At 42.4% G+C, this 15,215-nt stretch overlaps 1 protein-coding gene across 1 annotated transcript in view; it reads left to right on the forward strand.

Moving 5' to 3' along the window:
- Positions 1-888: 888 nt before the first annotated feature.
- DNAJC3 (DnaJ heat shock protein family (Hsp40) member C3) overlaps positions 889-15,215 on the forward strand; it is a 91,377-nt gene continuing 77,050 nt past the window's right edge. The window contains exon 1 of the mRNA XM_065895892.1: positions 889-1,088. Coding sequence (XP_065751964.1) covers positions 1,007-1,088 — 82 coding nt within the window. The 5' untranslated portion in view covers positions 889-1,006. The remainder of the gene's footprint in view (positions 1,089-15,215) is intronic.

Consider the following 15,215-nt stretch of genomic DNA (forward strand, 5'->3'; position numbering starts at 1 on the left):
GTAACTTGAATTTTACCTTGTTGAGTTTCCTCTGTTGAGCACAAGATACAAGATCCGTCCTAACACGTCTCTCTTTTTTTCCTTATAGTTGACGTTGGCTGCACTCTCAAGAACCCTTTGCTCTCTTAGCTGCTGTGCTTCCCTGGTTTCTTCTGCACAGAATCTTCCAGAATTGCTCTTTTTCTGGACACGCTGGTCCACTGGACAGTCGGGGAATGGGTCCCAATCTTCCATGCCATTCTCACTTACCTCCCTTAGGTCCCTAATGTACCTGGTTGTCCTGACATGCTCCCGGCTCCATCGGCTCACCCTACTTTACTGAGCCCGAGCTTCTCCTGATCGTTTCGCCACCGCTCTTCAGGGCGGTCCGTGTAGGTTCCGAGACTCTCAGAGGGAGGTAGTAGGCTCTGCCACTTGTCCTGTTCCCCGATCCACCCCCGCAGACTTCCTGGGGCCAGGTTTGGCTTCTCACTGCGGAAGCGGCGGATTCACCTTTCTCCAAACAGCACACTGGAAAACCTCGGATTGCTGACATCCTCCTCCTCGCCGACCCAGCGCGCGGGGACCGGCCCAAAAAGGCTTCCGCGGCCTGCGCATGCGGACTCGGCGGCTGCCACACAGCTGCCCGGCCGCCTCCCTCCGGCCCGCCGCTGCGGTTTGGAGCTCCTGACAGCTCCACCGCAGGCGGACGCAGTCTTGTCTCGTGCTTCCACGTTATCCTATCAGAGAAGGGGCGGGGGCAGCGGCCCCCACAGCCTATCAGCGCGAACCACGACCCCGGCGAGCCCAGTAGGAAAGTGGCCAGGAAGAAGGTGATTGGGCGGCGGCGGCGTTCGGGGCGTAGCCCCGCCCGGGCCCCGCCTACCGCTGCCTCCTTCCGCGGGGCGCCAGCCGCCTTAGGCCTGAGCAGGAGCGGACGGCGGGCGGGCGCGGTTTCAGCGTGAGCGCCGGCGGGGGCTGGTGGGCCCCGCACCTTTGCTCTTCCTCGGCGCCCGCGCCTTCGGACATGGTGGCCCCCGGCTCTGTGACCAGCCGGCTGGGCTCGGTGTTCCCCTTCCTGCTGGTTCTGGTGGACCTACAGTACGAAGGTGAGTCGTGTCCTGCCCCGGCCGGAGGAGCGGGCTCCCGGGCCAGGCCTCGCAGCGCTTCCCCGCCTCCGTCCCGGCACGAGTCTCGGGGCGGCCCGGGCGGTGGGGCGAGAGCCGGGGACTCCGCGGCCTGGCTTGGGCCTAAGCCCGCCCCTGGGCGGGGGCCGGCTCCCGGTTCCGGGTTTGTCTGGGGAAGAGGTGCGGGACCGGCGGGCCGCGGGGCCGGGACAGCGGGTTTGGAGTGAGGAGTGGGGCCAGTGGGGTCGGGGGAAGCGGGGCACCGGGCAGCGGCTTCTGGGGCGTCCTGGGACGCGGAGACCCGGGCAGCCGTCGGCTCCCGGCCTCGCTCGGGACCCTCGCTTGGCGCCTGGGGACTCTAGGGCAGTGGTGCTGGGAGGAGGCGGTAAAGGTGGCCCAAGGGGTTCCGGGGGGTTGGCGGTGGGGAGGATGTCTTGCTGAGTAAGGTGAGGGAGACAGTGTTGAATATTAAAAGTGAGTAACCGTCACCCTGCTCTGCTGTCTTGTGTCTAGAAGTTGTTAGGTTGCAGTCGTTAAGTAGCCGGTGCAGGCATTCAAGCTCCCGGCGGGCAGGGCACTAAGTTTGTGGCTTTGCAGTTCCCAGCCTGTTGTTGGTTCAGCTTTCCTATTACGAGTTCTCTGGAAAAATGTCCCCGTAAGAAGATACGAATGCTTCAGCTTCCCTACGGTCCTACAGTTGGGAATGTTGGCTACTCTAACACAACAGCAAAAATAGAGGGCTGTTCCGTCTTAGTTGTCAGCTTGAGGAGTATGAGTGAAACCTGCAAGCGCTCATTGAACTGACGCTGCTAACTTGGTTACCCTGCGAAATATTCGAGTATAATGACATACCACGTGCACTGACCTATTTTCGTCCCCATGAATAGGCTAGTAGTCAAATTAAACATTTTAATATTGGACTTAATATTAGAGGGAGTGTGGAGCTGAAGTTGGGAATTGTTTATGGTAAAATCCCCTCAAAATTATAAACTTACAAAAAGGAGTAATACTTTCCAATTTTTAGGTGTCATTTATGGCAGTGGTGTTTTTTTTGGAGGGGGGGTTCCCCTGGAGACCATATATTTTGTGGAACCCAAAAACAAGATATATAGTGTGATAACATTGGGACAAAGAATTTGACAGTGAAATTGGAATGCCTGGACCACTTTAATATAGGTCATGCATTCCAGTTCTTTTGCGTTTTCTGATGTTAACACCTCCTGCCTGGTGAAGTTTAGCGTTAATCCCCAGTTGTCATTAATTAATTATGGCCACGTAAGAGAAAGTTGCCTATATTGTGCTTAACGTCAATTATTTTTTAAGTTACACAGGTACACAATTTTGAATGATTTGCTTTTTCCACTAGCTTGTAGACCACCTTTTTAGAATCGCTGTTCTGTATATGATTCTGTAGGACTCATAACACTTCATGTCTCTCCTGTGGTATTTTCCAGAAGAAAAACCTCACCAGAGAGCTTTTTGGTATGGGAGGCATTGGTAACATTTCTCAGAGGGGTGCTAAAGTGCTGTCTTCTTTAGGGTGTTGTCTGTGTAAAGTAGCAGGGACTTGGTACAGGTGGTAGGGAAGAAAGGAAAAAGATCTTACATTTATTGAAGGTCTGCTGTGTGCCAGACACTATCCTGGATACCTTTCTGTAAGCTGTATCTTATTCATGGAGGTATGTGATGTTATTTCTGCTTTACAGATGAGGGAACTGAGGCTCCAAGAGTTTAATTAACTTGGATAGGGTCACATAGCTGTTAACTCTAAGAGCCATAAGTTTAACTCAAGTTATTTGACTCTAAAGTTCATCTTGTGTGTGGGCTGGAAACAGAAGTTAAGTGGTTAACAGCATAATGTGGGCCCAAGCATTTGTAAGTGGTGGCAGCTGAGAAAAATCAGCATTTTTGTTTGTTTCTTTGCTTGCCACCAGCAATAATGAACAGGAAGGTGATTTCCTGACATGTTTAATACAGTGGTTCTCAAGCTTGAGTGTGCATCACCTGGAGAGCTTTTTAAACAGAGTGCTGAAACTTACTCCCCAAATTTTTGATTCAGTAAGTCCAGGTAGGACCTGAAATTTTGCATTTCTAAAAATCACTGGTGAGAATCACTGATGTAATAAATTATATAGCGGAGTTAACTTAGGTATCTGTTATTACATATCTATTATTTTATTTGGTGATGGGGATATAAAGATAAGAAAGAACCTCTGACTTGCATTAGCAAATGGTTAGCTCCTGTTTTCCCAAATAAGTTCTGCCTCTGGGTTCTCTAACCTAAATGTCCTCTGGAGTCATTCAGGACTGTGTGATCCCACTGTTAGGCTTAAGGCTTGGGGAGAGAAGAAATAAATGAGAATGGGTGTGAGAAGAGTGAGTGAGAAACAAGACCTTGCATATGTTGGAGACTGTCGCCAATAATTAGCTTAGCTGGCCTAGTTTTTTCTGATTTAAAATATTCATCTTTTTTTTTTCTAGGCTTTTCTGTTAATGTAATTCAGAGGAAGAAAATATGTGATAGGCTCATGAATTGAAAGGTTAAATCTTTTAGCATCCCTTTTCAAAAAGACCTTTGAAAGGGGGAAGTCCAAAGCACTAGTTTGGGAATAGAATTTTTGGAGCAGAAAGAAAACTTTAGTATAAGTATCTACTTTAGTATTCTCATATTACAGATAAGGAAGCTATTTTAATTCTCTGCTAATGGTGTGTTCTATTTGGTGATTTAAGTAGGAACACAACCTGGGAACCAAACCTTCTTTTATCTCTTTTTCTTCCTTAACATTCTTTCAGGACTCAATTTTTCTTTATTTCACTGAACTGATCTGACTAAGCCATATATTTTGGACATTGGGAAAAGAATAGTTAGAAATCTCCTGAGTACAAAAGATGGTGATACTTCTTATGTGAATCTAACTTACTAAAAGTATGTTTTGTGTTCTCTAGGATTTTCTTGACATTATTTAAATATGAAAAGAATAAAGTAGCGAAAACAAAGGACTTTCAGTAATTTATATACAGTAGTCCCCCCTTATCTGTGGTTTCGCTTTTCTTGGTTTCAGTTACTTGTGGTCAACCGTGGTCCGAAAATATTAAATGGGAAATTCCAGAAATAAACAATTCATAAGTTTTAAATTGCGAACTTTTCTGAGTAGCATGATGAAATCTCACGCTGTTTCACTTAGGTCATGAATCATCCCTTTGTCCCATGTATCCCGCCTGTTAGTCACTTAGTAGCTATCTGGATTATCAGCGGTATCTCAGGGCTTGTGTTCAAGTAACCCTTATTTTACTTAATAATGGCCCCCAAATGCAAGCCTAGTGATGCTGACAGTCCGGAAATTTGGATATGCCAAAGAGAAGCCGTAAAGTGCTTCCTTTAAGTGAAAAAGTGGAAGCCCTTGACTTAGTAAGGAAAGAAAAAAAATTGTATGCTGAGGTTGCTGATATCCACGGTAAGAACGAATCTTCTATCCGTAAAACTGTGAAAAAAGAAAAAGAAATTTGTGCTAGCTTGGCTGTCGCAACTCAGACTGCAAAGGGTGCGGCCACAGTGTGTGTTAAGTGCTTAGTTAAGATGGAAAAGGCATTGTATTTGTCCAGTAAGATATTTTGAGAAGAGGGGACCACATTCACATCTTTTATTACAGTGTATTGTTATAATTGTTCTATTTTATTATTGTTGTCAATCTCTTACTGTGTTTAATTTATAAATCAAACTTTATCATAGGTGTGTATGTATAGGAAAAAACATAGTGTATATATAGGGTTCGGTACTGTCTGTGGTTTTGGTATCCACTGGGAGTCTTGGAATGTATTCCCTGAGGATAAGGGGAGATTCTTATAAACTAAGTATTTTAGCAGATGATCAGATTGCTTCTAGAATTATTTTAAATTCAGTTAATGATATAGGCTATAGTTAGCAATAGTGTCCAAGTCCCAATTCATTTGACTAGTTAGCATTGCAAAGTGCCCAGAAAGGCAGGTGATTAGATTCTGTGGGACAGGGGGAGTTGTTCTGAGATGGGTGCCCTGTAGTAATTAGGCTTTACTTTCCCATATGAAGTTAATTAATTTAATTTCTATTGCCATCGTGTTCCTTTGGTTATTGTCCAGCTATTAATCTTTGTTTCTATGGAAATAATCATGGGAACCCAATCACCTGCTCTTAAGAGCAAAAACGTCATGTCAACCATAAATTGATTTTTCAAGATCTTTGGAATGCTGCTTTTTAAAAAAATTTTTTAATAAGTTTAAAAAATCTGATGAGTTTATGTTATATGGAGTTCTGGAATATGGAGAAGACTCATTTAATCAGTTAGCAGAGGCTTCACTGTAGTGTTCTCTGGTGAGGTATATGTAGTATAGAACTCTTGGTTTTTGCCTTTGAGTTTACAGACTGCTTGGGGACATAAAACATGCTTTGTGAAGCATCCATGTCCTCTTCCCTACTTTCTCAGTGTAGATTTAGCGGTCCATCTTGTAGTCACTCCACTGAAAACATCCTTTAATTTTCTTGCCCCTGTGCTCTTTTGTTTTACTCACCTGGCAAAATTTGAACTGATTAAATCCAACTTGGCCAACTTGTTTGTCAAACCTCACAGCTGAACATGGATGGAGAAAAATGAAGATAACCTTGCTGACTGGTCTCATTTTAAGCATATAATCTCTTTCACATGCACACTCAGTACTGCTAACGTTCCTACAATTCCCTAGTATGTCTATTGAAAATCAGTGTCTCAAACCTCTTTCTCTTTCCTTAAATCTCCAATTTAAACCCTCCTTTTCTTTCTTCTGTTGCCTCATTCTTTTAGACCTTATCTTTATTGGGAAAATGAATGCCATCACAGGGCAATTTCCTCTTCTTTCTGCGTCTGAATTTACTAGCCTACTTGCATCTCTACCCATTCTGCTAATTTTCTTATATTAATGGATAAAGCATCTCTATTCCTGGCAAAACCCAGTTCCTGTACTTATGCCCTGGATTCCATTTTCTCTTGCCTTCTGAAAATATTGCTTCTACAGTTATTGTTTTTCTCCTGTATCATCATTTTCTTCCTCTTCTGGGTCATTGACATCAGCACTTCAACATGCTATAGTATTTCCACTATAGTGTTTCCAAAGTTTTGATAGCAGAACTTTAAAGAGTGGTTGGTAGTCTCTACTGCTATATTCTCATCTTCTGTTCTCTTCTCAACCTAATACTCCACTAATACTGCGAAGCCTTACTTATATGACTTCTATTTACTTATATCTCTTTTCATCTTAATCTTCTCCATTGCTAGGCTCCTGCCACATCAACTTTACTTGCAAATGCCAAGCTCATTTTTTGACTGTCTTTATTCCTGTTGTTCCTATACTCTGAAGATTTCAGAGAACAGCCAAATGAGCATTCATGTTTCAGTCCTGACATATTGTGTAAGAAGCACGGTCTAGGTCTAGGTCTCTCCCTTTACCTTTTTGTATTTTCTTCATAAAACTTAATAAAACTTAATATTGTCTTGAATTACCTCATTTGTATTTCTTGTCTGTCTGTTCCTCTAGAATATAAGCTTTATGGAAAACACTCTTGTCTCTATACCTAAAACGTGTTGACGTGAAGTAGATGTGCAATAACTATTTTTAGAATGGATGAGTGAGGTTGACTGTTTTAACTTTTTTTTTTTTTTTGGGTAAGGACCATTGCACACTTATTTTCCAAGTTGAAATTCCTTGAACAAGGAGTCCCATCACAACATTTATGCCTCCATAGTTAATTGAAACAAAGACTAATGTCCGTTGAAATCGAGCAAACTTGGTTACAATAGATGTTATTTTCCTGGTTTACCCAGGAAGATTTCATGCAGGCATTGTTCATATGTACTTGCTACATAACTACTCAGCCTTTTCTTCCTTTCGGTTTGGCTTTGTATACTAAAACACTTTTTAGGTTAGAGTAATTGGAAAGAGATGCTTACAAGGTCTAGGGTTTCCAGCTCAGTGTATTTTTATTAAAACTGTTTCGTCATTGGTCCTCACTGACTGTGGAATTGCGAAGATAATGAACTTCTTGCTCTTTCTGTGGCCAGATTCCAGTTTCCTGTGTTTCTGTCATGAGACTTTTTTCAGACTCTGCCCCATCTTGCTTTGATCTTGGATTTAGATAGGACCTTTTACAGACAGTACTTTTTTTTTTCCCTTGTGTACCTTTTTAGAATGATCTTAAGGTTCTCCTCCTCCCTGACATTCTAAGTGCTCCAACCTGAACAACCACCCTAAACTTGCTTCTGTTCTGCCACCTGGCCTTGGCTTGAGCCTGAGCATCTCTGACCTTTTGTTCTTGCCTTTTTCAGTCTGGTTGCTCCAGTCTTGATTGTGACTCTCCGCACATCATACTTTTTTTTTTTTTTCAGTACGCGGGCCTCTCACTGTTGTGACCTCTCCCGTTGCGGAGCACAGGCTCTGGACGCGCAGGCCCAGCGGCCATGGCTCACGGGCCCAGCCGCCCCACGGCACGTGGGATCCTCCCGGACCGGGGCACGAACCCGCGTCCCCTGCATCGGCAGGCGGACTCCAAACCACTGCGCCACCAGGGAAGCCCAGCACATCATACTTTTAACCCCTCAACTTTATGTTTCTTAAAATTCTTTATATTTTGCTCTCTAAAATATGACAGATTCTAATACTAACTTCAGTGAAAGAGTTAGCTACTCCACCTTTTTTCCTGTCTATTTTGCTGACCTTTGGTTGATACTTGTCTATGGAGAAACTTATTGTTTAATTCTGTTCAGGAGATGGCAGGATGTTTGGTTGCCTCATCTCTCAGAATTAGGAGACTGCTTTCATTGTCACTGTCTCCCGGGATGTGGCAATGGAATAAAAAATTATCCATGGCTCAAAATAACACAGTTGAGATTGCAAAAACAGCCACATTTGCAATTTTTAAAGAAACATATTAGTGTCTTTATGAGTCTTTGGTAGTAGTATCAGTTTGATTTTTTAATTGTTATTACATATCTTAGCTTCTATTATTCTGATGAATTATACATTTAAGAAGGAATTTAGTTACATTCATTCAATAAATATTGAGTGTCCGCTTTGTGCAAGGTACTGAACTAGGTGATAAAAAGAGGAAAAGACCGTTCATTCTCTCCGACTTGCTTTCGATCAGGTTTGGGACTGTGGGGGTTGTGAGAGGCAGGCAAACTGTGAAGGTCAGCTTATTGAGACTGGGGTATTGCAAAGTGAAGTCATGTACTTGTGAGTGGAGGGATGCACAGTATAGCAGGAGCATAGGAGGAACTTTTCCCACCTTCTCACTGAGGTAGTTAGGGAAAGTTTCACAAAGGAACCAGCATTTGAGGGCAGAATCCTGATAGGGGGAGTGGGAGTTTTCCAGGTGGGCAAGTGGGGGAGGCCTTTTCATGGCATAGCAAGTTTAAAGGGATGCAGCATAAGTACTAGTATGTTCAGGAAAGTTCAGCCAGTTCATTATGTTATTGGAGTATAAATTAAGAGGTGAAGGAGTGAGGGGTGATAAGGCTGGACCCACATCAAGGCACCTGATCAAGAAAGGTCTTGTTTGCCTTTAGATCAGAAGGGACTGAGGTTGAATCTAGCCAGCGACCTGAAAATACTGCAGAATTGTTACTAGGAGTGCATCTTGGGAGGATTGCTCTTGCAGTAGCATGGGGGCTGGATTTGGAGGAAGGTGAGAGAAGATCCCGGTTAGGAGGCACACCATCTCTTTCGGGGAGAAGGGGGCCTACACAACCGCCACGTACACTATGGCAAGTTCTGTTATGGAAAAGTGACCAAGATGCACTGGAGGAATAGTAATTCTCCCTGGATGATTGAAATTTTTGTAGAGGAAGTGGTATTTACTTATCACATTATTAAATAGAAATTATATTGGGTAAAATTGTAACATAATAAAGATCTGAGTTTTATTTAAAAGGCACAGAGAAATGCTGGATACCTCTTTTAATCATAGAAGGCAAGAGAAAGTTAGTTTGGAGAGGAGCTCAACCTTTGGGGTGACAGTATACATAACTTTTTGGAGGGATACCACATTACTTTACTTGAAGGAATAGTACAAATGAAAGAATGTAGATGGATGTTTTGGTGCAACTTATAGAAGAGGTAAAGGTGACCCCAACTTGCATGCACTGCCTTGGTGACCAGGAAAGTGACCCTGTGGCCATGGGAAGCCAGCCTGAGGCTCAGCTCTCAGTGTCCCTGTCTCCCAGTGTGTGCTTGTAAGAGAGATACTTTGCCATGCCAGATTCGTGGGCCCCCGTTTGTGCAAGCTGGTGTTATGGTCACCCAGTTCTTCGGATTTCATCTGCTCATTTAGGTAGTGAGTCTCACTGAAATCACACAGGTGGGTATCATTTGTCAGTGAAGTTTGTGCCGTTCCAGTAGGGACTGATTCACACTGTTTTCCAAGTGTAGTGCATGTTCTGTTGCATTCAGCCAGCTTGCCCAGTCGTCATGGTTTAGTTTCTTGGTATCCTGAAGAGTTTGGGATTCAGCCACCTCACTGGTTCTGCAACTTCATCAGTTTCTCAACGTATTCTCTCTTCTCATGACACTGCTGAAGAAAATACTAGGCAGTGTCCTTCACAGCCCCACCATTGGGGTCAAAGCAGCAAGACACGGCCAGGTAGACGGAGGAGGCCTAGAGCTCCAGGTGGGTCTGGTGGTTGATGGGGGCCTCCGAGTCCTGGTGGTCGCTCCGGCACACCCACGAGGGGGCCTCGGTCATGGTGGCAGGTGGCCGAGGAGGGGCCTCCAGGGTGCTGTGGGGAGGTGTTGCAGCGACGGTTTGACCCAAGCTCTGTCAAGCCCTGTTGAAGCAGGACACCGCTGTGGCTCTCCGTGAAGAATGGCTGGGGGCATCTGGACAAAGTACTTCAGGGAACTTCACAAATATGTTCTTGGTTCCCACTAGACTTCAGGCTCCGCTTGTGAGGTTGGAAAGGATTGTGGCTAAAATGTTACATTAAATGATGGGTTCGGTGAGTGAAGCATACAAGGCTTAGTAGCTGTGGAAAGAAAGCTTAGCCTGGTTTATATGGGGAAAAGTTTCCTGAGCTGTGCTGCAAAGAAAGCTAGGCTTTGGAATTGAATCTTATTGTGACAGTTACTGTGAGTCTTCAGGCAGGTTGGGTAACTTCTTTGAGCCTCAGATTCCTCAGTTATAAAAGTATGAAAGATGTTTACTTTCTACGTTTGTTGTGAAAATTAAGTGAAATAAATATACTGAAAGTATCCACTATATAGTAGGTTCTTAATTTCTTTCTGTGTTACATCTTTCCTGTTAAGACATTTTCATGACTGGATAAGGAAAGTACTGTGACTAATGGTTTATCTCGTATCCAGATTTCTTACCTCCTCAAGCAATCTGGAATCTTCTATTCAGTACATTGATCTGATCTTCCCTTTTGAGAAAATGTAAATGGGAGATGTTTGAAATCTTCTTGCTAATTTGAAGACTAGACCTTTGCTCCGACATGCTGAGAACACATAGATAAACCCATCAACTTGCCCTAGTAATTAATTGTTCTTACTGTAACAGGCTGGATCCTTCCATAGCCCACACACAGCATTTTCACCATTCTTATTTCCATCCCTAGTTCATTCTCTAGTATCATTTTAACATGGTTTCTGCACACGTTTCTGCATAAGTGATGCACAATCCTTTATATTTTACACTAGGAACTGTAAATGTTTATGGGTGTAGAGTTTATATTAGAATTTACCTTTAGAAGATCAAAATGGACTATCTTTAATTGTTTTAATTTCCCCACCTCTATCTCTTAAAAAGATTTAAAGTAATACCTTATTTTGTGAAATGTTCTACATTTACAAAGGTGGGGAATGGTATCATGAATCCCCCAGTACTAATCTCCCAGCTTTAACAATTTTCAACCCATGAGCAATCTTATTTCATCTATACCTGTGGATTATTTTGGAACATTTCACATGACATCATTTCATTCATAAATATTTTAGTATTTATGAAAGATAAGGACTTTAAAATTTTAGAGCCTGTATCATCTATATTCCCCACAGTGTCTGATTATAATGCTACATCTTTGAACTACAGTTTAACGAAAACGTTTAAGGCAGGGTTACTTTGCTCTTCTTTCCTGACTTATTAGGCTGCTTAATTATAAACTATGTCTCTAGTGTTAACAAATACTCTCTAAAAGTTTTCAATTGCAAGTGATTATTTAATCAGTACATTGTTAACAAAACACATTCCTCAGTTCACTTTCTTTTTAAGCGCATGGATACATTCTTACTAGAAAAAATTAAACAGTACAGAAATACATACTATATCTTCTTTTTAAAGCATAAATGAAATCTGAGTATATTTACTGTAATGAAACTTGCTATCCTTGGTTCACACCACCACAGTCCTTTCCATTCTTTCCCGCCTCTAATCTGTTTTCCACACCGCAGGCAAAGTGATCTTTTTAAAATGTAAATCAGATAGTCAGTTCCTTGCTAAAAAGCTATCTAATGACTTCCTTTGCTCTTAGAGTAAGACCCAGATTTCTTACCATAGCCTGCAAGGCCCAGTGTGATCTATATTGCCTGAATCCTCTATCCTTCTTAACATGCTGGGAGCCTCCTTTTGATTCCTTAGAGTTGAGCTTGGCTTTGAGCTTATTTTCTGCTCCTTGCCTGGTCATATTCTGGCATGCTGGAGGCTTCTTGTCATTCAGGACTGCTCTCCCGCCTTTTATGCTTTAACTCAAACATCTTCTCAGGGAGGACTTATTTGACTATATTAAGTCTTCATCTTCCTTCCCTCTGGCAGAAATGATCTTGTTTATCCAGCTTTTTCTCCACTGCATTCCTACTGCTAGATTAGTCAGTGCATAGACCTTTGGTCTGTTTTTTAATGTGTGTGGCATCCTGTGGATCTGTAAGAGTGTCAATTGTATTCATTTTTAGATTTTTTTTTTTTTTTTTTTTGCTCCACTAAGTTTGGTTCCTTAATTTTCTTATTTGGTGTTAGTTTCTTATGGATTGATTTTATGATTAGCTTTGTTTTTCAGAATTGCTCATTGCTAATCTTTGAATTCTGATAGTGGGAGAAGGCCGATTGCCTGTCTGGAGGCTGAGAAATCCCCAGGACCCCTTCCTTTTCCTTGTATCAGAGTTTGGATCCCTCAGAGAACTGCAGCCACCTCTATGGTACATTTCCCCTGAGAGGGTCTTTGGATATGATTTTGCCCACCAATCTAATCCTGTCCTTTTTATGTTTTGAGAATTTTCCCCAAATTTCTGTATTTTAGGTGGCCCTCTTCTTCTTTAAAAAAATTTTTTTTCCAGCAAGGTTATGCATTTATCTTTTTAAGTGAATTCTCTCATTTCTAGAATTTGAGCATGTTGGGAGGTAGGCTCATGTGCTTAGGTGACTGTCTTACTCTAGTCCCCATGGACTACTTCCTTCAAAAAAAAATTTTTTTTTAATGTAAGGGGTAGTTTTGATCAGCCAGTCTTTCCTCACTGAAAGGATTTAAATTAAAAAAAATTTGTTTTTGGAAAAATCTTAAAAATATACCAAAGTAGAGAAAATAGTATCATTTACCACTGTGTACTGTCTGTCACCCAGCTTCAAAAATTACCAGCACCGGGTCGCTCCTATTTCATCTATATTTTCATCCTCCTCTCCAAGATGATTTTGACGTCAGTCCCGTTCTTCACATTATGTATTCTGTAAATACTTCAGTATGTGGCAGAGACTCCAATGTAATGCTGGAAAGTAGCCTCTCTCTCCAGAGTCCATGATTACCTGCCGTCTAGGGGGTCCTCATAAAGCTAAAGGCTGCTGGGTTCTCCTCGGTGCTGTTTTGGGAGAGGCTGCCTTATTCATTACTGTTATGGCCACAGCCTTACATATAGATTTCAGTAACATTTGTTAAGTGAAACATTAATTTCCATAATCTTCGTTATGAAAAGTAGGTTATATTTTTGGATATGGTATGGAATAGGTGGAAACAGGTGACCCTCACATTCTGAATATAATCAGTTTCTAAATCTATTTTGCATAGTGAATTTTCACAGGGCAGGAGCGTATATCTTCATTTTAAGTGGGAAAAATAACAGTACTTTCCCAGCCCACTGAAATCCCCCAACTGATTTCTCCAAATTTTACCCACACGCTCTTAAATAGGTTAGGTATTTTCACATTGTTGCCCTAAACAAATAGGGCTGTGCAGGACCCTGAGTTTTTTGTTTTAAATTAATTTTATTGAGGTACAGTTGACTTAAAATGTGTTAATTTCTGCTGTACAGCACAGTGATTCAGTTATACATATATATATATACACACACACACACACACATTCTTTTTCATATTCTTGTTCCCTATGCTATACAGTAGGACCTTTTTATTTATCCATTCTATATATAATAGTTTGCATCTGCTAATCCCAAACTCCCAATCCATTCCTCCCCCACCCCCTTTTCCCCATTGGCAGCTACAAGTCTGTTTTCTGTGTCTGTGACTGTTTCTGCTTTGTAGATAAGTTCATTTGTGTCATATTTTAGATTCCACATGTAAGCGATATCATATGGTATTTGTCTTTTTCTGACTGACTTCACTTAGTATGATAGTCTCTAGGTCCATCCATGTTGCTGCAAATGGCGTTATCTCATTCATTGTTATGGCAGAGTAGTATTCCATTGTATATCTGTACCACATCTTTATCCATTCATCTTTTGATGGACATTCAGTAGATTGTTTCCATGTCTTGGCTGTTGTGAATAGTGCTGCTGTGAACAAAGGGGTGCATTTTATCTCTAAATTATAGTTTTAGGGCTCCAAATTTTTGAGACCACCAAGTTAAAGTTTCCTCCTTCCCCCTCTCCCTTTTTCCCTTCCTCCATTGTACAGAGGGCTCCAACAGTCAGCCAAGGTAATAAAACACTATACAGAAACTGCAGACCAGGAATAGGAAAAGCAAGCTGCTTTGTTTAGTAGGGTAAATAGTAAGGTAAAGTGCATTTCATGTGGCTTTTTGCTCTGTTCGATGAAATCAGGAATTCACTAGCTTTTGATGACTGAAATAGCAGGCAGTTGCTCAAGTAGTCGCTCTGGGTGTCTTCCTGGACTCCTGCTCTTTCTTCACTTGACCTCTGCATCCAGACAGTTGACATAAGTCACAGGTAGTCGTCTTTTTCTTTCTCTTATTTTTCTAAGCAGTGTATTCTTCTCTGTTTCCATTGCTACTACTCCACGGTCAGGTCAGCATCATGTTGCCTGGGTTATTGTAACAGAGAGTTTATTGGTTTCCCTCGTCCCTTCTGGCTGTTTACTGGAATCCTCTAGCAGTGAAAGTGACCCACTCAGAGCAATGAAGTCATGATGGAGAGGAGAGCTGGCTGAAATCCTGGACTTGGAGTTCTCTGAAAGCCTCATTAATTTTGAGCTCTGGGCTTCTAAGTATGATGTTCTTTGTGTTTGGAGTGCTGGTTTCTCTCTTCAGCCTATTCCCACAGGTCCATCCTCCCCATTTGTCCGTCAGGTTTCAGGGGGGACCTCGGGGAGACCGCACCCCCCACCTCACCCCCAGCACTGTCCCGTAGAACTTTCTGTGATGGTGGCAAATGTTCTGTATCATCCTTGCTGTCCCACACACTAGCTGCTAGCTATCCAGCATTTACACTGTGACTAGTGAGACTGAGTAGTTGAATTTTAAATTTAATTTTAACTACAGGTGTTAGGCGCCTTCACTTGTGCCCTCACAGCACCCTGTGTGTCTTCCTCCCATCCAAACACTTACTGTAGTGTATGTTTTCCCAACATTTTGTTACTAAACATTTTGCAAAGTTGAAACAGTTTTATACTGTCCAGTCCTATACCCATCACCTAAGCTCTATCATTAGTGTAATTAGTATACTTGGTTTTTGTTTTCTTTTGGCTGCGTCGCGCAGCACGCGGGATCTTAGTTCCCCGATCAGGGATCGAACCTGTGCCCCCTGCATTGGGAGCGCGGAGAGTCTTAACCACCAGACCGTCAGGGAAGTCCAGTATGCTTGTTTTTAACACATATCCATCTGGACATTTCTCTATCCATCCATTCATTAATCCTTTTTTAAAAAATGTTT

The sequence above is a fragment of the Phocoena phocoena genome, chromosome 18 (assembly GCF_963924675.1).
Source record: "Phocoena phocoena chromosome 18, mPhoPho1.1, whole genome shotgun sequence".
NCBI classification, from domain to species: domain Eukaryota; kingdom Metazoa; phylum Chordata; class Mammalia; order Artiodactyla; family Phocoenidae; genus Phocoena; species Phocoena phocoena.